The sequence below is a fragment of the Felis catus genome, chromosome F1 (genome assembly GCF_018350175.1).
Source record: "Felis catus isolate Fca126 chromosome F1, F.catus_Fca126_mat1.0, whole genome shotgun sequence".
NCBI lineage: Eukaryota > Metazoa > Chordata > Mammalia > Carnivora > Felidae > Felis > Felis catus.
Window position 1 is genome coordinate 24,895,384 of NC_058384.1, and position 24,492 is coordinate 24,919,875.

The 24,492-nt window shown below is 45.9% G+C and overlaps 1 protein-coding gene across 2 annotated transcripts in view; it reads right to left on the bottom strand.

Moving 5' to 3' along the window:
* The window catches only part of LAMC2 (laminin subunit gamma 2), a 57,416-nt gene that overhangs the window by 24,618 nt on the left and 8,306 nt on the right, over nt 1-24,492 (bottom strand). For both annotated transcript variants that reach the window (XM_045049377.1, XM_045049376.1), the window contains exons 3-5: nt 12,260-12,448; nt 3,923-4,058; nt 842-940 (exon numbers count right to left, since the gene is read on the bottom strand). In XM_045049377.1, coding sequence (XP_044905312.1) covers nt 842-940; nt 3,923-4,058; nt 12,260-12,448 — 424 coding nt within the window. The remainder of the gene's footprint in view (nt 1-841; nt 941-3,922; nt 4,059-12,259; nt 12,449-24,492) is intronic.

The following is a 24,492-nucleotide window of genomic DNA, read 5'->3' on the forward strand; positions in this document are numbered from 1 at the left end:
ACAAGTGACTCCTCTTTTCACGCTTTTCCATACCCCCACCTCAGCCCCAAGGAACTCCCTGAAAACACAAGCTGGGAATGGATCTGGAATTTTCTCTGCCCAGGTATAAGTGATTGTCAGAATGGCAAAGAACTGCTTTCTTTACTTTAAGGAAATGAGAAGAAAGCCTTTACCGCCTTTACCTCTTGGGCCAGCCTCTCAGCACTCAGCTCACAACAATCTTAAAGGAGAGAAGAGTTTTAGAAGTCTGGGCAGTCTGTCCTTAAGGAATATCTTGCAAGCAGCGACTGAGGGTGGATCGCTGTTTACTGTGCCACCTGCCCCAACATGGCTTGGGGCCCAACGGGCTCGTACGTCTCCCGGCTCATGTGTGTGCATGTAACCACTGTTCTGCCCCTGGGCGGCTCCTTTTCTGCACACGATGGTTCTATATGGCCATACATGGAGATATTTCCTCCTACAAGCATTTTCCCAACGTGCTTGATTAGGCCAGGTCTTTTCTGGGGCCCAGCTGAGTCATGTGACCTCACTGCATACCACCTTATATGGGAGCACCTAGGATTCGGAGTCAGCTGGCAAGGGCACTCACTGGGGCCCTGTGCCTCTGCGGCCCTTGTAAAGAGACAGAAGGGGCCCACGGCAAGAGCATAGAGTCCAGTGAGACTCGGGGGCTCCGTGGTATTTTTTTAAAAGGCAAGTTTTTGAGGACAGAGGGCAGGACCGAGGTCCTCGGCATTTAAGTGTCCCTTTTCCACAACCACACTCGGAGGATAAAGCCTCATGCTAGTTGCCGGGGGACTCTCCCTCTCTGCTGTGTCTGAAGGGCCATGGCTACACACACCTATCACAGCGCTCTCCGGTGACAGCTGGCTTGCAGACACAGCGGCCTTCGTCACAGGGCCCCGAGATGCCAGCTGGCTCGCAGTCACACTTGGAGTCTCTGGGAAAGAAGAAAAAAAATGAGGGGTGTGTTTCCAAGGGCTTCTCAACCACACACCTAAAGATCAGGGGCTCACAAGCAAATGTCAGCAACTTGAGTTTTTCATCTTCCCTGATGCCTCCCTCAGCCATCTTTATCGGTGCTAATCTCTCGCAGACCCCGTAAGGGCTCATTTGTCTGTGTTCCTGCTCCTCTGATGGCGACAGCCAGTCCGTGAACTGTCTGCTACCCAGCCCTAAGGAGAGAAGGGGATTGTGCCAGAATGTGAACCAAATTCATCACTAAACTGGGTAGTTTGGCTTGGTTTGGTTGACTGTTTGGTTCAGTTGCTTTCTCGTCCTTTGCTTCTCTATTGCTCGATTCAGTGATGACTGCTTTCATCAGGACTGATCCCATCGACTTGGTATTGTATTTAATAGCTCTTTCTCTTGCTAATACTCCTATCAAGACACAATTCTCATTCCATGCAATTTAAAATGTACAACTGATGGGGCGCCTGGGCAGCTCAGTCGGTTGAGCATCTAACTTTGGCTCAGATCATGATCTCACAGCTAGTGGGTTCGAGCCCCGCTCTGGGCTCTGTGCTAACCGCTCAGAGCCTGGAGCCTGCTTTTAGATTCTGTGTCTCCCTCTCTCTCTCTCTGCCCCTTCCTTGTGCTCTCTCTCTCTCAAAAACATTAAAAAATTTTTTAATGTACAACTCAATGGCTATTAGTAGGTTCTCAGAATTCTACAACCATCTCCATTTTAGAACATTCCCATCACTCCAAAAAAAAAAAAAAAGAAAAAAACAAAAAAAAAACCCTGTGCCCTTAGCAATCACCCTCCACTTCCTTCCCCCCCCAGCCCAGGCAACCACAAATCCACCTGCTGTCTCTATAGATCTACCTGCTCTAAACATTATCTGTAAATGTGGAATCCTACAATCTTCGGCCTTTTTGTGTTTGGCTTCTTTCACTTAGTATGTTTTCAAGGTTCATCCAGGTATCAATTTTTTATGGCTGAATACAGTTCTGTCATATGGATAGACTACATTTTGTTTATCCATTCAACAGCTGATGGACATTTGGGTTTAGCTATCATGAATAATGCTACAAACATTTGTGTACAAGTTTCTATGCAGAGATGGATGTTTTCATATTTCTTGAGTGTATTTCTAGGAGTGGAATTGCCGAGTTTGGTGGTGGTTTTTTCCTTTTTTGCAAGACATTCTCAGTGGAGTCCATGTTTCCATTTAATTTTGATGCAATCTGTCTCGTGCAGACTAGTGCTTTGGCTAGTAACTAGTGTCACTCAGATGGGCACATAGTCATATGTGCCTATATTGTGGGTCTAAAGCCAAATATGCTGTCTTTTCCCTACTGTTCTGTTCCTCTTCTGACTTCCCTTTGATCCCATCCAAATCCTACCCAAGCCTGGATTGGACTCCCCTCACCCCCTCACATTTCTCATCCAATCAGATTCCAGGTCCTGTCAGGCTCCCTGAAGATCCCTTTCCCAGTGTGGGAAAGTGGATCTTTCATTTGCAAGGGTCCCCTCCTGTCCTTAGCCCCACCACATGACTAACTGGACCCTCTGACAAACATTATACAACATCTAGTGGTTGCTAAGCACCAGAGACACTAAGAAATGGGGTCCTGGTCTCTAGGAGTCTCAAGGCAGGGCAGAGCTTGAACAACGATGGCAGTGGAGCATAAGGCCAGCTGGAGCCAAGCAGGAGCACAGCCTGTGTGCCTCCCCCCGCTCTGGGCACTGGGAACGCAGTGGTGAACAAGACAAAGCCGACATGGAGCTTCCAGTCTAGTGGGAGAGAGCGACAAATACGTAAAGAAAATGAGGGATGTGAAGTAACAACAGTCAGAACACAGAAGGTGGAAAGGCCTCTGGAGAGTGGATGAGGTGAGGATAGAGCCTGTGAAGCTCCCTGTGGCCCTGTAGGAAGTGGGAGTGCTCTAGGCCAGGTCCAAGATCGCTTGGCTTAGCTCCTCTGAAGAAGGGAAGGCAGGCTGGTAGGGCTGGAGTGCAGGGGGCCAGGGGGAGAGGGGTGAGAAAGCCAGGGAGAGGTCACTGCTGAGGGCGCAGAGGGCAGAGGATGTTGTAGGGCCCTGCTGGGCCTGCATAAGAAGTTCGTCTCATTCGGAGTGGGAAAGGGAGCTACTGGAGGGTTGCAAGCAAAATGATATGATCGACTTCATATTTTATAAAGCATTTCCAAAGGGACACTGGACTGAGGGAAGGGTCTCTGAAGACCATGTAAAAGGGGCAGGGAAGGCCGGAAGAGAACAGTCTGTGTGGAGGCCCAACGGGTGAGAGAACTTGGGACAGTGGTCACCAGGCCGGTGCAAGCGTGGCTGGAGGGCGTTCTCCCACGGGCAAGGTGCTGGAAAAGGGGGCAAACGGGAAATGATCCTCTGTGGGCACCCCCTAGCTAATGGCTTCCCTGCCAAGCTCCCCTTCCCCTAGTGTCTGTCTGCTGGCTCTGCAGCTCTGTGGACTGCTTAGGTGACTGATAACGTGTGCTCCCTCCTCTTCCAGAAAAGCCTCTGAAGAGGGACGGAGGACGCTTCAAACTATAGGAATAAAATAGTGTAGAAAAATTTCTCTAGCCCAGTTCATGTTGGGTTGAAATGGGTCCCAGGTAAGAATCTGAAGGACTCTTTACCTCCATCCTGGTTCATCTAAACTGCGGGCAATCCTCAGGGTGGAGAACGTGGGTTCCAGAGCCAAAACTCTGGGCCTAAATATTAGTCCACCCTCACCAGTAATATTGGGCAAACTTAACCTCCTGGGGGGCAAATTTCTGTCTTTAACATGAACTAATCCCAGCCTCCAAGGGTTATTGTGAGGATCACGTGCCATAACCCACATGAAGTCCTCAAGCAGCGTTTGACACACAGTTAGTACTCAGTAAAGTGGCCACTGATGTCACGGTCATTGTCATCACTCATGGCAGAAGCTGCAGTGGAGGGTGCAGGTGCTTACAGTGGCCTCTGGTCCTGGGTGCACCCAGCATCGGTGAGTGTGTGGAAGCCTGGCAGACACCGGTCACACCTGTCTCCTGTCACACCTGGTTTACAGCTGCACCGTCCAGAGTTGTCACATCGAGCGCTGAGAGCACCTGTAACCCGACAGGGTGGGGGGGGGGGGGAAAGGGAAGAAGAAAAGGAAATACTTAATCTATTTGGCATTAGGAAACAACTGTGTGGCCCCGTGGGAGCACAAAGAATATCCACCACCTGCTGCCGCTAATAATTCCATGTTGTCTGAGTACATGTCCACCCACCGGGGCAAGGTTTCATGGCCAAGGATGGCTTCTTCAGGCAAAGAAGCAGAAATTACTCTTGAAGGCAGGCATTTTTACTTAGTATCTGTTCTGATTTGAACATTAGTGTGTAGGCCACTGCCTTGTAAGTTGAATCCTGGAGATCTCAAGAAGAGGGAAAATTTGAGCACATCAGCCTCCTCAAAGAGAGTCGGTAGGAGAAAGTGAGCAACGCCTTCCCTTATTCCTGGCAGGCAAAAGCTGTATTTTAAGTGTCCATGCTTGAACAGTGTGATTCTTGAGTGGGAAGAGGCTTCCTAATCTAAAATCTGTACCTACCCAGAGCGGAAGACATTCTCGTCCTTGGTGCTATCTCCCCTTCCCTGTGCATCGTACCCGCTTAGTACATACGGCATTTGTCCTGTGATCAGTTTTGTACAGACGTGCTCGTACTGGTCAGTGGGCCCTCTCAGACTGAGAGTTGCTGAGAGACCGGTGCTGAGGACAACAAATGTGCCACTACGGAAGCCGGACTCTTCTCCATTCTCACTGCCCTCCCTTCCCCCGCCACAGTTCAAGCCTCTGTCTTTTCTCCCAGGACCCGGCCTCCCACTCTCTCTTCCCGGCCTCCCACTCTCTCTTCCCGGCCTCCCACTCTCTCTTCCCGGCCTCCCACTCTCTCTTCCCGGCCTCCCACTCTCTCTTCCCGGCCTCCCACTCTCTCTTCCCGGCCTCCCACTCTCTCTTCCCGGCCTCCCACTCTCTCTTCCCGGCCTCCATCCTTGTCTCCTTTCTTTCCTCTCATCCTCCTTTAAAAATGGAATTCATCTTGGGGTGCCTGGGTGGCTCAGTCAGTTAAGCATCCAGCTTCGGCTCAGGTCATGATCTCACAGTTCCATGGGCTCAAGCCTTACATCAAGCTCTGTGCTGACAGCTTGGAGCCTGGAGCCTGCTTTGGATTCTGTCTCTCCCTCTGTCTCTGAACCCCCCACCCCCCGCCCCGGCTCATGCTCTCTCAAAAATAAAACATTAAAAAAAATGGAATTTATTTTTAAATGGGTGGTTCAGTTGGTTAAGTGTCCGACTCTTGATTTTTGGCTCAGGTCATGATCTCACAGTTCATGGGTTTGAGCCCCATGTCAGGCTCTGGGCTGACCGCACACAGCCTGCTTGGGATTCTCTCATCCCCCTCATCCCCTGCCCTTCCCTTCCACTTGCGTGTTTTCCCTCTCTCAAAATAAACATTAAACATTTAAAAATGGAATTCCGATCACATTACTCATCTGTTTAGTCCTCTGGTGACTCTCCACTGTAAGCAGCATAAAATGCAAACTATATCATGGCCCACAAGACTCAACCTCTCCTTCCTACCCTCCACTCCCAGCCCCCCAGCCTTGCTGGTAGAATGTGCCAGACTGCTTCTCTCCTCAGGCACCTGCGCTTGCTGCTCCCCTGTCCTGGAACCCTCCTTCCCCAGAGGGTCCCCTGATTGGCCCATCCTTGGCTCTCCGGTCCTGAGTTACTACTACTACTCTAGTGAAATCTTCTTGGATCCCCAAATCTAAAATCTCCATCCCACCACTACCATAGTCCTGCTTCCTCAGGATTCCCTCAGTCTGTGTTCCCTGCTGTCCCCAGTGCCCAGGACAGAGCCCAACGTAGAGGAGATGCCCAGAAATCTGTCGGATGAAACCATGTACGCCATGAAAGAGGTCGGGGCTGTTGGGACAGGGTCAAGGGTAGCAAAAGCTGAGCAGGAAGGTGGTGAGAAGTGTACCTCCCCTACTTGACGATTTCCCTGTGCAGGCAGAATGATCAAATAATCCACCTGTCTCAGCAGACCGTGGTAGCTGGTACCAAGCCGACCGGACACTAACCAGTTGCTCCTTTCTTTCTAATCAGTTATTCTTTGAATTTTTAATTCACTGGTAGATACAATTCAAATCGATAAAGGTATGGGCTTTGCACCTACATAAAGGTTTTTTATGCCACCTGTGGAACATGAACAACATCAGTCACACTCAGAGCTGGTGGAAGACCCCATGTCAACTCTAAAGCTTGAAGGGGCCCTTCTCCTCTACAAGCTGTCAGCCAACACAGCTAAGAAGGAAAGCTGCTTTTTGAATTATGCTCTGATAAGTAACATTCAACAGGAGACATCCCTCTTTATTTAAAAAAAACTCTTAACGTTTATTTTTGAGAGACAGAATGCGAGCAGGGGAGGGGCAGAGAGAGAGAAAGGGAGAGACGGAATCCAAAGCAGACTCCAGGCTCCAAACTGTCAGGACAGAGCCTGACGCAGGGCTCAAACCCACAAATGGTGAGATCATGACCTGAGCTGAAGTCCCGAGCCACTCAGGAGCCCCAAGACATCTCTCTTTAATACAATTAGTTGTTTTCTTTGTTTAACACAAATGGGTGTTGATGGGTTCAGAAACACTTTTTTTCTCCATTCCAATTTATGGAAATCACGCTTTTGACTTAAGACCATTCTCCCTGCAGGGGTGCCTGGGTGGCTCCATCGGTTGGGCGTCCATTTCGGCTCAGGTCATGATCTCGCAGTTTGTGGGTTCGAGCCCCGGGTCAGGCTCTGTGCTGACAGCTCATGGCATGGAGCCTGCTTCAGATTCTGTGTCTCAGTCTCTCTCTCTGCCCCTCCCCCACTTGTGCTGTCTTTGTCTCTCAAAAATTGAAAAAAATTTTTTTTTAATTCTCCCTGCAGTAATTTTTCAGAAATGAGTTATTCTTAGAAAATGGAAAAGACTGTACTTTGCTTTGGACTCTGGCCTACATAGACCAAAATGGTTATTCTACAAAACACTGTTCTGAGGGAAATTAATGCTCTCATGAAAATAGGCATTCTACGTTCAAAAGAGTTCGGGAAATGGTACACTCTAGGCATTTCAGAGACTTATAACTTCATTCAGTAGGCATGACGCTTGTTTAACTCTTAAGGCCAGTGTTTCCAACCATTTGACATTCTTACAGGCCACGTCTATTATCTTGAACACTGTGCTCTACAGGACATTATCTAGAGAATTCTGCTCTAGAAACTGGGGGTCAAAGTGCCCAGACTTTGAAATCCAACAACTCTCCCTTCAAAACCAGCTCTGCCACTTAGCTCTGTGTCCTTGGGTAAACTGCTTACTCATCGCTTATTTTAAGTGAGGGTAACAGCCTATGCCTCATGGAGCTGTTGCAAGACTTTGAACTAAAATATATAAAGGCCTAATTTAGTGTCTCGCACGTAATGGGCACTGGAAGAATGTAGTTTACGCTGCTATCTCAAGGCCTCCCGCAAACCTTGACACAGACATGTGCACGGGTCCTTACTGTGAAAGTGACTACTTTATTTCACATTCTAAAACTGCCAAAATAATAGCACTGGGTTTTCAAAGTTTCTCATTAAAATAAAAACCCTTGTCCCAATTCTACATCGTGAGTTGCTTTTAGGGATTGTGAATAACTGGGTTGAAAGAACAAAATAGCTTCCTGTTTTGTGTCCCAATAAGCTCTTTTAGGGCTTATATAGTTTCTGTGCATCTGAGGGTTCAAGAAGTTATTCTAAAATGATTACTATTGGGGCGCCTGGGTGGCTCAGTCGGTTAAGCGTCCAACTTCAGCTCAGGTCACGATCTCACGTTCCGTGAGTTCGAGCCCCGCGTGGGGCTCTGGGCTGATGGCTCAGAGCCTGGAGCCTGCTTCCGATTCTGTGTCTCCCTCTCTCTCTGCCCCTTCCCCGTTCATGCTCTGTCTCTCTCTGTCTCAAAAATAAACAAACGTTAAAAAAAATTAAAAAATAAATAAATAAAATGATTACTATTTAAAAAAAATAGCAAATTAAGGGGCACCTGGGTGGCTCAGTCAGTTGAGCGTTCAACTTCAGTTCAGGTCATGATCTCACTGTTCATGGGTTTGAGCCCTGCGTCAGGCTCTGTGCTGACAGTTTGGAGCCTGGAGCCTGCTTTGGATTCTGTGTGTCTGTCTGTCTCTCTCTCTGCCCCTCCCCTGCTTATGCTGTGTTTGTCTCAAAAATGTTAAATTTTTTTGACAAATAGTAAACAAGAGGGTATGTCCATTTGAGAACCCTTTACACACACACACACACACACACACACACACACACTTGTATTTTAAAGTAACAAGAATTTAAGAATTATGAGTTATTTAAGACCTGTTTTGGGACACCTGGGTGGCTCAGTTAAGCGTCCGACTTTGGCTTAGGTCATGATCTCACGGTTCATGAGTTCAAGTCCCACTTCGGATTCTGTGTCTGCCTCTGCCTGCCTCTCTCTCTCTCTCTCTCTCTCTCTCTCTCTCTCAAAAATAAAACCTTAAGAAAAGGCATGTTTTCAATAATAACCAAAATGTTGTATTATGAGTAATCCATTGTCAGGATCATAAATATGTAAATAATAAGAGAACAAGGCCAGTATCCTTGATGTCCATACAGGTCTCAAGAATTTAGGTGTCATGGAAAGAAAAAACCACATGTATGTACAGTGAATTTCAAAATATTTGCAAAAGGTTTTCAGGGCTTTTACACACGTGGTTATAAGACTTGAGGAGAACTCAGCCCTGTTGCTGAACCCACAAAGTCATCACCTAAAAATAAGCCTGGCTGCTATATTTATGAGAAACTGATGTGACATCCAAAATCTGTGACCACTTTGGGGATTACTGATGCTGTTGGCTTCATTCACCATACATGGAATGATTGCATTTTTTGGTAAGGTGTGTTCTTCATTTTGAGATTGAATATATGATAAATTCCCTTGTAGGTGATGCATATCTTCTGGCTGATTGGGAGACTGAGAAATCCCATAGGGAATTAAATTTGTGCCACTGGGCTAGGAATCTGGGCAGCCACAGTGTCGTGGGAGACGGCACAGGGTGGGAACCGTCTGTCACTAACATGCCACTCAGGCTCACAGGTCAGACTCTGGAATGTCACCTTCTTCGTGTCCATAACGGTGGGTGGAGCGTGCTAACACCTGCAGGTTGTCAAGTTGTTATGAACACTGAAGAAGATATAGCCTATAAAAATATTCTGGAAAAATATAAAGCACTACCCAGATCTTAGGAAATAAGATCCATTAAGCTTTTTCCTGGACATCTAATTGTCTGATGTTGGGAATAAAAGAACAGCATTCTGATGCTTTATTTGTTCATATGGAAGGAATAAGAGAATAGTTCTCCATCAGAACTCTGGATTATAACTTTAGCTTTTGCAATTGCTTGTTAGAGGACTGGAGGCCATCAGCTCCTCTAGGCCTCCCTTTCCCCACTCTTTAAAAGACATTTGAAAAGTTCACTGCCAATTTCAGGATATTAATAAGAAAATAAAATGCTAATAGTTTCAGACCAAATATATGACCTTGACAGCATTCCTTCTAAAGTAGAATGTAACTTAAAAAAGCCGGTGTCCCAGGAAACTGCCACACTGATCTGTCCTAATTAAAAGAAAAATCAACTACAATTTACTGAGTTGTCTACCACGTGCTTAACACAATTCTCCCACGATCCTGTGGTGGGAAGAGCATGATGTCCCCCTTCTACAGATGGGGACACAGGGGCAGCAAGCAGTGAAGGGACATGCCTGGAATGACACAGCAGAAGTGGAAGTACCAAGATTTGAACCCAGGCTCTCTGGCTCCAAAACCCACCACTAGTCTTTACATTACCATCTTTGATGTCAGTGCACCTGGGGCTGGCCACCTAGCTACACAACCTTCGACAAATTTCTTCACCCCCCTCTCTAAGGCCCTGCCACCTCATCCGTAAAATGGACATAATAATAGCACCCTCTTCATATGGTTATTTGTGAAGATTAAATGAATTGCTGGATGAAAGCATCTAGCAAAGTGCCTGGCACAGAGAAAGTGGGTAATGCATGTTAGCGATCATATAAGCTATAACTCATTGTTGGGCTCCTCCTCTGTCTACCAAGATGTTCACACTGAGCCTGGGATGTATACTCCCCAAAGGCAAAGAAAAAGCCAGGCTCATGGATGCTGGGCGAGCAATGGACTCGAGTGAAAAAGAGATGGTGCGGCAAATCCTTCATTACCATCTCTCAGCCACGCGGCAGCCTCCTTGTCTACTGTACGGACTAATAACCTTGTCTTCAGGCCAGGCTCTCCAGCTAAGTTAATTAAGTTTCTAATTACATTCTCGCTGATCGTCTTGCTGGGATGACACAACTCCAGTGACTCACAATGAAGCTGCATATCCTAAAGGGTTCTGGGCTTTTGAGAAGGGTTGAATGCCCACTAACATGGAATAACTTTTAATTTTTCTTTATGAAGTTCTTTAATTCACAAGAATTGCTAAATCCAAAAGATTCTGGATGCTGACCCTATGCCACAAAGCTGAGCAAATTGGACTCAAACACACCGTAACCGCAAGTTTGGTGAACTGGGAAGTGTTTGCTGGAATTTGGGTCTGCATCAGCCTGGGGTCATCCCCAGTGTTCTGGAATTCTCTCCAACACACTCTACCGGCATCTCCTGGCTAGACCAAAACCTGCCCATTTTTACGTTCATTAAGCTGTTTATACCCATTAAGCGCACTAACACTTATCCTATTATGCTGTTAAACACTTTCTAACAAAGAAGAGAAACAGATATTTCCAAAAAAGATAATAGACAAGGTATTCTAAAAAACCAACTTCTTTAACAGAACTACTGGTCTCTCCTTCTCTATATGTACTAACTTGTCTTTACTGTCCATGATGAATATAGCACAACACGTACATCTGTGTAGGCAAGAACTACCCACAGCTGTGCGAATACAGCACTGGGCGACATGTTTTAAAAAACAAAGGATTCCTGCTATGAACCAGCCATCTTGTAGGTATTTCCTATTTATTGATTGTATTTTCTTTTGTGAACAAACCCATCAAAGACTCTAATCTGCCTTTTTTTTTTTTTTGAGAGAGAGAGAGAAAGAGTGGGGGAGGGGCAGAGAGGGAGACTCTTAAGCAGACTCCGTGCTCAGTGGGATCTCACAACCCTGAGGTCATGACCCTGAGATCCAGACCTGAGCAGAAATCGAGAGGAGGATGCTTAACCAACTGAGCCACCCAGGCGCCCCTCTAATCTGCCTATTAATCAGGGTGTCTCTTGGACTAATACAACTTTATATTGCTAGCACCTACCATAGCACCAGAAACAGATTTTCCTATCCCTTTATTTTTCGAGAGGTTGGTCAAAGGCATTGCTATGGATGCACTGGAAGCCTACAAAGCTTCCTTTGTCCCTGGGCCAAACTGTCATCTGCCAGGGAAAGTAATCATGGGCCTCTTGCTACTAGAATTCAAGCCAACTGTGTCCTAAAGACTCCAGCTGATTCCTACAACCCAGACTTAAGACAGAAAAATGTGTTGCCTTTCAGATAGAAATGCTAAGACACTACACTACCAGTGTCTAGTAGATTCCCAATTGTTCTAGATGTTGAACACCACTCTCTTGCCCTGCTGGCTTCTCTCTTCCTTCCCCCTCCCCCTCTCTCTATTTGCCTTTCCCCCAACTACTTTTTTTTTTTTTTTTTTTTTTTTTTTTTTTTTTTTTTTTTTTTTTTTTTTTAGCATAGTCAACACACAAGGTTACGTTAGTTTCAGGTGTACAACAGTGATTCAACATCTCTGTAGGTCATGCTGTGTTCCTCACAAGTGTAGCTACCACCTGTCACCATAGGACAATATCACTGTATTCCCTCTCCCCTGCACCTATTTTGCCCATCCCCCCCACTCCCCTCCCTTCTGGCAACCATTGGTTGGTTCTCTGTATGGGTCTGATTCTGCCCCCCCCTTTTTTTAAATTTATTTAATGTCTACACCCAACATGAGGCTCAAACTCGCCACCCCAAGATCAAGAGCCGCCCACTCTTCTGACTGAGCCAGCCAGGCTCCCCTGATTCTGCTTTTTTGTTTACTCATTTGTGGGTTTTCTTTAATTCCGCTTAGGAGTGGAATCATATGGTGTTTGTCTTTCTCAGTCTGACTCCTCTCACTCAGCATACTACCCTCCAGGTCCGTTCTTGCTGTCGCACATTACCTCTGGGGTTACAGTTGCAGGGTAAGCAGCGATCCCTCTCTCTCTGTCGGTAGAACCCCTCCTTGCACCTCTCGCAGTGAACGCCATCGGTGTTGTCAATGCAGTTGAGGCAACGGAACCCGTTGCCTGTCTGTCTGTGAAGCTCCTGATCAAAGACGCATTGGCTGGACTTCCCACTGCAATCACAGACTAGGGATGGGGAAAAAAAAGACCTCGCTAGTAAAAAGCTCAGAGACAATGTTATCATTAATGTAAACTATGCGCAGGGTACTAAATATTCACGCCAGCTACTTGGAGTAAGGTAAGGATGACATGGGCCGAAGGAAGGTTGGGAGAGTCTCTGCCCCACCCAAAGGGAGCAGCAGCATGCTGGGGCAGGGGGGTTGCTGTCAGGGAGAACGTGAGCTCAGGGTTGCCCGACTGTCCCATTCCTCAAGAGACACCAAAAATCTTACGTTATGTATTTTTTTTTAATGTTTATTTTTGAGAGAGACCCAGAGCGTGAGCAGGGGAGGGGCAGAGAGGGAGGGAGACACAGAATCTGAAGCAGGCTCCGAGCTGTCCGTGCAGAGCCCAATGTGAGGCTCGAACCCTTGAACCGCGAGATCATGACCCAAGGCGAAGTTGCACACTTAACTGAGCCACCCGGGCACCCTTCGTTATGTATTTTTATGTACAAATTCCTGATTTAAATTTGCAAAGAATTCATTTTTACAGCCCTGCGCAATCCCATAGAACAAGTCTACCGGCTAGAGAAAACCTGAGGGCTGCCAGCGGGTGCGCTCTGGCACAGCTGTCCAACAGCTGACGGCGTCCTCTGTTCAAGATCCACGATAGCTGTCCCTCCCGTGATGGTCAAGGCTGAGGAGCTAATGTGACTGTCTGGACAGGAATCTCCCTCTGCCCTTCACTGTGCCTTGAGTGTCCCTCCCAGAGCCAGGTGCCAACGGGAACCAGAGTCCCATGAAGAATCAACTTTCCCAAATGTCTAGGAAAGTTTACCCCATTGAGCGACCTCTCCATGGGGGACCTAAAAGTCAATGAGGAAACATGGAAATACTCCACATAATTCCTGGCACACAGCAGACTCTAAAAAATGTTTGTCACAACTGAGAAGACAAAGATGATAAGCCTTGAGGTTAAAAGAATTGGACCAAATCAGTACTAGTTCTATTTTTGGAGGCAAATCTCTTCAACTCTCTGAACCTTATTTCTTATAAATGTAAAAGGAATTACCTGCCTCCCTGGACTGTTGAGAGGATCCCAATGAGAAAAGAATACCAAGCCCTTCACACCTGCTAATTCACTCACACAAGACAGGCATCGCCTCAGAGGAGTAAAATGCATTTCAGAAAGGTTAAGTAATTTGACCCAGTGGAGAGCTAGGGTTGGAACCTGTGTCTGATGCCAGACCTCATTTTCTTTCCACCAGGCACATTGTCCATTGGCCACGTGGCCTCAATAAGAGTCCACTTCTAGAACTGCCTAGGGCCACGACTTACCCAGAGCACTGATTAAAAAAAAAAAAAAAAAAAAAAAAACCAACGCACGTGCTGAACAGCTGCCCTGTGCAGGCCATGTCAGGGCTCTGAAGGCACAAAGGGGACTAAGTAAACGTGATGAGCTTCTGAAGCGACTTCTTACCACACACGTCTCTCCAGAGCCCATGCCGTCTCTAGCACCTCACACATATCAGCTCAGTTACTTCTCACAAGAACACATCAGCACGAGTGGTCTTGTCCCCATTGACCGGATGAAGAACCTAATGCTGGATATCTTGCTTAAAGTCACACAGCTAAATGGCAACCATACAATTTGCTCCTAAGTGTGTCCAACCACAAAGCCTTCACCCCCCACCCCCACCCCCACCCCCACCCCTGCTTCTTGAGAACCTGGTTACCTCTGCAGGTAGACTTTCCTCCTAGAAATCCCTCACAAAGGCTCATTCAGCCCCTACATAAATCCTGTCCCGCCACAGACCGCACTGGTTGTTCCAGATTACTTTTTCGGGAGTTTTAACTCTGCCTCCCTCCCTGTAATTTTTACTATGTGTTCTTGCTCTTCCTTGGAAAACACACGCACACCTACTGTGGTCTTCATTTACTTATCACTTTGTTTCAAACATGGCTTTACAAGCACTGTGACAGCCGGGGCTTTGACTGTCTGAAGACAGCTATCCTATCTCCCTCTCTAGCCTTCTCTCCTTCTGGTTAAACTGGAGGCCTGTCACCTCCATGCCTTTCAACCTTTTCCCATGGGATGATTTCTAGATTCTTCTTGACTGCCCTCCAAGGAACATACTGATTTCCCAATGTCTTTCTTAAAAGGGCCTGAATTTATCACAGTCCTCCAAGTGTGGTTTGACTAGCTCAGCATGCAACACAACTGGGTGTTAGAATTCCACCGACGCAGTTTTGCATTTTGTTAAACTTAGTGTGTTAAGCTTGCACTCAATTCAGACTCCCAGCTCTCTTTGCAGAACGGGTGCCAACTCCAGTCTTCCCCAGTGAATGCTTGTGTAACTGATTTTTTGGATCCCGAACAGATGTGCCACACAGCTGTCATGTGCTGTGAAATTGCTGAGAACATCCTTAGGCGTGTATAAGCGCTAAATTCAGCCAACGACCCTTGTGTGAGGTCAGTCGCCTGGATCACGCAGTGTGCCAATGCCCTTTCTGTCCTGGGTGCCTTTTGAGGGCAGTCTCAAAACAATTACAAAATTTTCACTGTGCCTTTCTGACCCAGAACAAACTTTCTGCTGGTAATCGTTAACTTTATAAGGATGGCTCATGATATATTTAGAACACTATTTCAAAAATAGACAACCTTGTTATAATCTGGTGTTTAATGCCTCCCTCCCCTTCTGTCCTCTCTCCTGTCAGGCTCTACTCTGAAAAAACTGTTCTCCCTTTAAATCCCCCAGCCTTCTGCAGAGATACATTACAGTTTGAGCAAGGGGGATCTTCAGCCGGCAACTCTGCTCTGGAACTTGCTCACTGCCGAATCCCCCTCCTCTCTCACTGGGGTTTCCATGAAAGCCCAAGGTTGTGCTGACTGGGTAGGGCCAAGTAGGCCTGTGTCAGGGAGTGTATAGGCCTCCTATGTCTGCATCGTGTGAGAACCTCATGAAGATGTTCCCCAGCCCTGCCTGCAGGACTTTGAGGTTTCCAAGCTGCACTGAGCTCAACACTTAGCTGCACTGCACTTTAGCTTAATACTGAGTCTTCTGAACCTTCACCCCCCAGAGAAGGAGGGTAGAGACTTTGCTCCTCTTGCATGAGATGACCCCTTTTGTCGCTGATGCTTTTGAAACATGGTCTCAAATCATCTCCCAAATTTAGACCAACCTCCCTAAAACTATTACTCATTCTCGCTACTGGGGGGAAAGAAATCTTTTGAAATTCCAGAATATTCTTGCAATTGGCTTAATAAAATGGGCCTCATACAGCTTGAGCCTGGTCCTTTTTTTTTTTTTTTTTTTTGGAGACAGTGTGTGTGTGAGCATGAATGCAAGTGGGGGAGGGGAAGGGGCAGAAAGAGAGTGAGGGGAGAGAGAGAGAGAATCCAAGCAGGCTTCATGCTGTGGGGCTTCATCTCACAAACCAAACCGGTAAGATCACAACCTAAGCCAAAAAGAGTCTCAAACGCTTAACTGCCTGAACCATCCAGGCACCCTGAGGCTTGTCCTTTTTATTCTGTGACCGATTTCTACCTAACCACTACCATGGGCACGCTGGTTGCTGAAGGGCACTGCCCGGCTAGGAATGAGGTGACTGGGAGCAGTGGGGACTCTGCCAACAGGGCTAAGAGGAAAAGCAGCCAAGTGTAGCCACATGGGGATCCTGCCTACTGTGGTCAGCATTTCCACTCAGGTTTCTAAAGAAAACAGAAATCTGGCCCTGTAGGAGATCTGATCTTTTTTATTTAAAAAATTTTTTAACGTTTATTCATTTTTGAGAGATGGAGAGAGACCACATGAATAGGGGAGGGGCAGGGGGAGACACAGAATCTGAAGCAGGCTCCAGGCTCTGAGCTGTCGGCACAGAGCCCGATGTGGGGCTTGAACCCACGACCACGAGATCATGACCTGAGCCAAAGTCAGATGTTTAACCGACTGAGCCACCCAGGCACCACTGAAATCTGATTTTTAAATGTTGGCCAAAAAATATTTTTTTTATATTTGTTTGAAATAAATCTATGTCCAAGGGCAAATCTCTGCTCTTCTAACAGGCAGAAAACACATGTCCTGCTTTAGAAAAAGGAGAAATGAAGCCCTAGTATATGGCACAGTGGCCTGGTTGTAGTGGGTGTTTGATGTGTGTTTGAAGAACAAATGAATGAAAATTCTCTTGAACTTGTAGAAACACAGCTCAGGGGTTCCTAAATTGAAAGGACTCCATGTGTCCCATGTGTCTTAACATGCCTTAAAAATATAAATACTAATATTTAGCAGTCACTGTCTTCCCTGTTCCATGAAAGGATGCTTTTCTCTACAGAAGACCAGTCCAGAAAACAGCCTTCCTTGGTAACTTCTACTGCAATGACTTATTTAGGTTAATAGACCCAAATATAAGCCTTGGCTACATTTTAAACTCTAAAAATTTATTATACTTCTTTTATATTTGGCCTCGTTCAAGTTTGTCTAGAGCTCTTATTCATTTTTATTTTGTAATTTTGCTATGCTTCCGAATTTCATAAATGGTTTATCTAGTTTCAGTGCATCTTTTTTTTTAATATATGAAATTTATTGTCAAACTGGTTTCCGTACAACACCCAGTGCTCATCCCAAAAGGTGCCCTCCTCAATACCCATCACCCACTCTCCCCTCCCTCCCACCCCCATCAACCCTCAGTTTGTTCTCAGTTTTTAAGAGTCTCTTATGCTTTGGCTCTCTCCCACTCTAACCTCTTTTTTTTTTTTTCTTCCCCTCCTCATGGGTTTCTGTTAAGTTTCTCAGGATCCACATAAGAGTGAAAACATGGTATCTGTCTTTCTCTGTATGGCTTATTTCACTTAGCATCACACTCTCCAGTTCCATCCACGTTGCTACAAAGGGCCATATTTCATTCTTTCTCATTGCCACGTAGTACTCCATTGTGTATATAAACCACAATTTCTTTATCCATTCATCAGTTGATGGACATTTAGGCTCTTTCCACAATTTGGCTATTGTTGAGAGTGCTGCTATAAACATTGGGGTACAAGTGCCTCTATGCATCAGTACTCCTGTATCCCTTGGGTAAATTCCTAGCAGTGCTACTGCTGGGTCATAGGGTAGGTCTATTTTTAATTTTTTGAGGAACCTCCACACTGTTTTCCAGAGTGGCTGCACCAGTTTGCATTCCCACCAACAGTGCAAGAGGGTTCCCATTTCTCCACATCCTCTCCAGCATCTATAGTCTCCTGATTTGTTCATTTTGGCCACTCTGACTGGTGTGAGGTGATATCTGAGTGTGGTTTTGATTTGTGTTTCCCTGATGAGCGACGTTGAGCATCTTTTCATGTGCCTGTTGGCCATCTGGATGTCTTCTTTAGAGAAGTGTCTATTCATGTTTTCTGCCCATTTCTTCACTGGGTTATTTGTTTTTCGGGTGTGGAGTTTGGTGAGCTCTTTATAGACTTTGGATACTAGCCCTTTGTCAGATATGTCATTTGCAAATATCTTTTCCCATTCCGTTGGTTGCCTTTTAGTTTTGTTGGTTGTTTCCTTTGCTGTGCAGAAGCTTTTTATCTTCATAAGGTCCCAGTAGTTCATTTTTGCTTTTAATTCCCTTGCCTTTGGGGTTGTGTCAAGTAAGAAATTGCTACAGCTGAGGTCAGAGAGGTCTTTTCCTGCTTTCTCCTCTAGGGTTTTGATGGTTTCCTGTCTCACATTCAGGTCCTTTATCCATTTTGACTTTATTTTTGTGAATGGTGTAAGAAAGTGATCTAGTTTCAGTCTTCTGCATGTTGCTGTCCAGTTCTCCCAGCACCATTAAAGAGACTGTCTTTTTCCCATTGGATATTCTTTCCTGCTTTGTCAAAGATACTAGTTGGCCATACTTTTGTGGGTCTAGTTCTGGGGTTCCTATTCTATTCCATTGGTCTATGTGTCTGCTTTTGTGCCAATACCATGCTGTCTTGATGATTACAGCTTTGTAGTAGAGGCTAAAGTCTGGTCCATCAGGGCATCTTGACAGAAAAGCAAGCGATGAAGGGTGCCTGGGGGCTCAGCCGGTTAAGCATCTGACTTTGGCTCAGGTCATGATCTCACAGTGTGTGAGTTCGAGCCCCACGTCAGGTTCTGTGCTGACAGCTCAGAGCCTGGAGCTTGCTTCAGATTCTGTGTCTCCCCCCCCTCTCTGCCCCTCCCCTGCTCATGCACGTGCTGCATGTGCGTGCTCTCTCAAAAAATTATCGTTAAAAAAACAAGCAATGAAAGTATAAAGATGGAGGTTTTGGACATTTCCTAAGTTGCCTGGGAAGCATTTATCAAAGGTCCATTTGCTCAACAAATACATATGGAGTATCTAGTATGGATACAGTGGTAAACAAAACCAATAGATGTCCCAGCCCTCATGAAGTTCTCGTGTGAGGTGGGGGGGGGGGGGGGAAATAAGTAATACAGAGAATATTTGGATAGTGATATTTGTCAAGGAGAAATACATAAAGCAGTGAAAGGAAACAGGAAGTTGTGGGGTGGGAGGTGAGAAAGTGAAAGTGACATAAGCTGATTTACTTTTTTTTAAGATTTTTTTTTTTTAATCTCTACACCCAATATGGGGCTTGAACCCACAACCTTGAGGTTGAGTTGCACGCTCCACCAACTGAGCCAGCCAGGTGCCCCTGGTTTACTTCTCTATTTTGAGGCTGGTCTGTTCATGAGCTTTGTCGGCTTATCTACCAGGCATGGTGTTTTTCTTACCAATTATGAATTACCCACCAAATGTATCAAATTATTCACCTCTCATTTTGTTATATATTTTCTTTTCCTCTCCTGATAAATCTTTCTTTTCCAAGTACCTCATTGGTAGATTTTTGTCTTACTGGTTCTTACTCCTTTTCCCCCCTCCTCCTTCTGTCCTTAGTCACTGAGATGTACTTCCATTTCACTTGTTGAACAAAGATCACTTCATGGGGCGCCTGGGTGGCTCAAGTTGTGATCTCGTGTTTTGTGAGTTCAAGCCCCACATTGGGCTCTCTGCTGTCATCATGGAGCTGGCTTCGGATCCTCTGTCCCTCCCCCCTCTCTGCACCTTCCCTGCTTGCACACACATGCGCTCTCTCAAAAATAAACTAACATTTAAAAAAAATAAAAATCATTCCTGACAGAGGCCACACTGGATGTCTGCATCCTGGGACATCATAAGCCAGCATGATTTCAAAAAAGGGAGCTGCCGATGTTTTATTTTGTCACATAAGATATGCTATATGTAGATATTTAATATATATATTGGGCTTTGTCAAATACTTCTCACATTATCCATGTTTTTCTCATTTCACTATGGACAGGCATGGGTCTGGGACCTGGTGCTAATTTATCACTGCAGCAGAAAAAAGAAACAAGTTCCTCTCAGACCCTGAACAGACCCAAAGCCTTACAGGGTCTAGGAATCAAGACAGGCAGTTTTTTTTTCTCCCTTTTTCACTGAAGTCCGTATCCTAGGTGCCAGGTTCCATTGTTACTCTTATTTAACTCCTCATTTGTCCCATACTCTTTCCAAGCTAGAGACATCTCTGCAAAGTTCTGTCCTTTTCGCTCTCTGTCCTGCACTCCAGCTCCCGGAAATCCTGGTCTCTGTCAGCCAGGCATCTCTCCACAGCTACAGCAATAAAATTCGTCAAGTTGACCTCAAGCCCTGTGTAAACACACGTGAAACCAAGTCATTTTACTCAGATTTTCACATATTTCTTTCAGTCTAGTAAAGTGTGGGTGGTTTTTGTGTCTGCCTCTCTGTTGCTGCTTCTTTGGCACTTAAGTTTTTATTATAATAATCACTATAACAGCATACGGTTGCTGACCCTCAAGGTGCTTCTTAGAGGAGCCCTCCAGGCTGCCAGACACAGGCTGATCTGCCCACACTCCCCCAGACTCTGCAAACAATGGAGCAAGTGTGCAGAGCCCCTCAGGCTCACTTCACAAGGCTCCCACCCTCGCTCAAACACACAGCTCCGACAGGCCCGGACAGGAAGCACGGGGCAAAGGCTGTTTCCAAGCTGCATCCTTAGGAGAATGAAAGGAAACTGAAAATGCAGGTACTTCCTAGGTTTGCACTGTGGCAAAGCCTTGGAATAATCAGCATCAGCGGCTGCTGTTCATCAAGACCTCATTTTAAGTTCCCCGTAGGACACACTGCGAGCAATTACGAGAAAGTTTAACAACTTGGCGCCAATCTGATCATTTGTGTATAAGCAGGTCTTTTCTATTGTTCGAAGCTGAAAAACATGCTCAGCTTTTCACCAAGGTGATCTAATTTCCATCCTCTGTACAGCGTATGGGATCATCGTGCTTTTTAGTGCTCTCACAAGTAACAACAAATTAAAAAATCCGAGCTCCTTTCCAAACCCTGAAGATTTGGCCCCGCCGACGTCTCCAACTTTACCGCATTCCTCTTTTTCTCCGTTCACTGGGCTCCAACACACAGACCTTTGCATGAACTCTGGGAAGCACCACCTCCTTCCCACCTCAGACCTCCAGGCTTGCCACTTCCTTTGCCAGGAGCGCTACCTGCCTCCACCTCCCTAAATCCACACAGCCACAGGCTGATCTTTTAAAGAGCATAAATGATATCGTGCAGGGCCCCCGATGGCCCTTCTACAGCTTCTCCCTCCTCTGAATGCCCACGGGACTTCATCCTCGCCTCCATCCTGGTACTTCTCACCTTCTGTCCTGTCTTCACTATTTGTGTATGACTTACGTCCTCTATAACGTTTTCTACGTTTGTATCCACATGGGACCTAACACAGGGCGCAGGACTGTGATGGGTGGGTGGATGGATGGATGGGAGGGAGGCAGTCTGACTCTAAGAAAAGTAAAAAAAAAAAAAAAAAAAAAAAAAAAAAAAAAAACCAACAAACCCGAAAGTACAGAAATCTCCCAGGAGTCCAGAGACCTGATATGAAATTTTCTAAACACCTCAGATTTGCGTTGTCTACATGTGGCATTCAGTGTAAGTATAAAAAGCTAATGTTTCAATCAAAAAAATGCAGGGTGAGATGGGAACAGAGAGAAAGGAAAGGTGATCCGTTCACTTAGAAGGAGTGGCTGAGACTTTCTGGTTGCTCTCACACCAGAGGAACTATTACTGCCTCCAGGCCACCTCCGCACTGGTGGTCCCAGACCCCCGGGCTGCAGTGACACCCAGCCTGCCCTCTCCAAGGGCAGCAAGGCCAGAGCCAGGTGGGCGGAGGGGCCTGAGGTACGGCCTGCCTGAGACCAGGAGATCAGTTTGCAGTGGTGGGGCAGCCTTGACAGGCAGGGTGCACTTGGCGGGCGCAAGGGAAGATCTCAGGGGCTAGGAATCTGAGCGTCGTGTTTGAACCTGGCAGCGTGTGCTGGCCGCCCTCACCCACAGCTCTGCCGCCCTCGCTTCCACTTCAGGGGCTCCGGGCACTAATGCTGACTCAGTTACGGGGCAGTAGGTTTGGAAAGTGTTACCCGTGATCTGTGGATGAGTCCATACAGAGATGGCACCCGTGCTCTTCCTTATTTAGCCCTGTCTCCCCAGCATTTTGTGCCCCTCATTCCTTTTCCAAGATACCACATCTTTTTCTCTCCTTTCCTTTTGAAACAGTCTTCCCTTGGACACTAGAAGACCATACTGTCAGGTTTCCTCTTGGCTTCTGACCTTATCCCCCCACCCCTACCCAAGTCTTTGTGGCTCCTCTCCTTACACTAACTCTAAATGTTGGGGTTATTCCAGACTCAGCCCTGAGCCTCCACGAGGCCTCCCTCTGGGACTTGCCCATCCAAGCCAAGGGCTTAGGTAACCATGATAGCTGTTGACCGGTATGCCAAGGTACTTCCCGGCCCAAACTTCATTGTCAACTCTAGACCAGCCATCCGCTTTACGTGTCCAGCTGGTTGCCTCACAAGCTTTTCACACAAAATGTGTTTAAAACCAAATTCCTAGTTGTCATCCCTTCGAGTCAGAAGGCTGGAAGCTATTCTTTATAGGTTCTCCGTCATTCTTCCTTATTCGTATTCTATTCAACACCAAATTTTATTGACATAACCCACTAAATAGCTCGTTCACCCAAGTCAATGTCCACAGTAGCCCTTCTAGACCAAACCCCTATCACCTCTTGCCTACAATACTTCTTGACTGAATTCCCAGCAACTTCTCTTGCCTCCATCCAGCAGTTAGAAAACCTTACCAAAATATATTCTACCAATACCTCTCTGCTTACAACTCTGATAATTCTCCTTGACTTTTAGGATAAAGACAGAATTCCTTGACATTGCTACAAATACTTCCATGGTCTAACCCAACCTACTTCTCCAGCCTAATTTCATATAACACTCCTCACTGGGACATCTTCACCTCTCTCCCATTCATTTCATTTATACCTCACTTTGTCTTTGCTTCCTCAGCTTTTTAAAGTTCTTTTGTGAAGGAAAAGCATCATGGTGGGGAGAGGTGAGTTGGGGCTAACATTGGCAACCACCATGTTCTCTCTTGTTTGTCCAAAGCAGTTACACAAAAAATTAAGCCTCCATTGTCCAATTGAATATTATTTCCTTCCTCTGAGTCAAAAAAACTGGCCTCCTGTAAACTGACACTTTTATGCTCAAAGATAGCTGCTGTCACCTCTGAGAAGTCACTTGTAATGAGGCTCTTTAATAGGAAATCCAAATGTAAAGAGCTAGACTGAAAACAGTGAACAAAATGAGTCTTGAGAATAGTATACTCAGATTAAAAAAAACAACCCAGCAAATGCTTATCTTCAGAACAAAAGCAATTATTGAAAGTGTCCTTTATTAATTATTTGAGAATATGTGAGCAAAGGAGAGGGACAGGGGGGGTGGGGGAGAGAGAGAATCTCAAGCAGCCTCTATGTTCAGCATGGAGCCCAACGTGGGGCTCAATCCCACCACCCTGAGATCAAGACCTGAGCCAAAATCAAGAGTTGGACACCTGACCAACTGAGCCATCCAGGCACTTTGAAAGTGTCCTTTAAATAGCAATCTATTCTAATGTATTCTTTGTTATTTTTACACATATTCAAATTGAACATTACATATGAAGTCCAAAGCAAGATCAATCTGACATCTATCAGTGAGGTAGATACCAAAGGCACTGGTAGCTATCATCCTATTTGCAAAAATCAAAGTCTCCAAACCTGAAATGCTCAACATGACACGGTATTTTTACCATATTGTACTTACATGTGATGATGAAAATGCTCTTAAGTATTTTCTAGTTTTAAAGCCTCCTACATGAAATTTTTCTTTCCAAGATTTAATATGTTTCTCAGGTTGGGTGAATACTTTAAAACAAAGTCTGAACATTTCTTCGTTTAATCTTGAAATGTTGTGGATTAATGTGTGAATGTCTGCTTCCAGTTTTATCTTTTTAAGGCATGTCACAATATGTTTTCTAATTAAAATAAAAAGCCAAAATGGCACTTCCCTCACGAAGAGTCTTTTAATTGAACTCAGTTTTTTCCTCTCATATTTTTCACAGCTGCCTTTTAAGCCAACAGAGCCAGAATCACTGATGTGTATCCTGCCTGTTTGCTTCTCAGGGTATGTAAATGCCCAAGCAGGTGTGAGTAAGTCTGCACCAAGAAGTGCCCTAAGGAGAGGAACACTTCAGGTGTTCTAATCACATGGGCAATTTGGGATGTTAGAATTATGGACCAATCTTTTGAACTCTTAATAGTCCAAAGTCATCAAGAGTCAAACTCAGGTCACCACATTTTCCTTTGGAATGATTATGACTTAAAAGGAGTCACCTAGTTTCACTGAGCTCATAGCATATTCTATTACAACCTAGATGTGGAAACGGCACACATGGACCACAGATACTCCACCTGGTAAGGCATACGCCAGGAGACCACACCTGGAGATGTCTTCCCCTAATCCCCCACTAGGGTCCAGGCAGACAGCAGGGAGAGGGAAAGAACATCCCAGCCAACAGGGAGGTTGGAGACACCAATTTTCATCTAACTAGCAAAGGAGTTCGGGGTACAGGAGGAGGCTCAGTCTGAGTTCAAAGGTGAAAGAGAAGAGGAGATTAGGACATGAGATA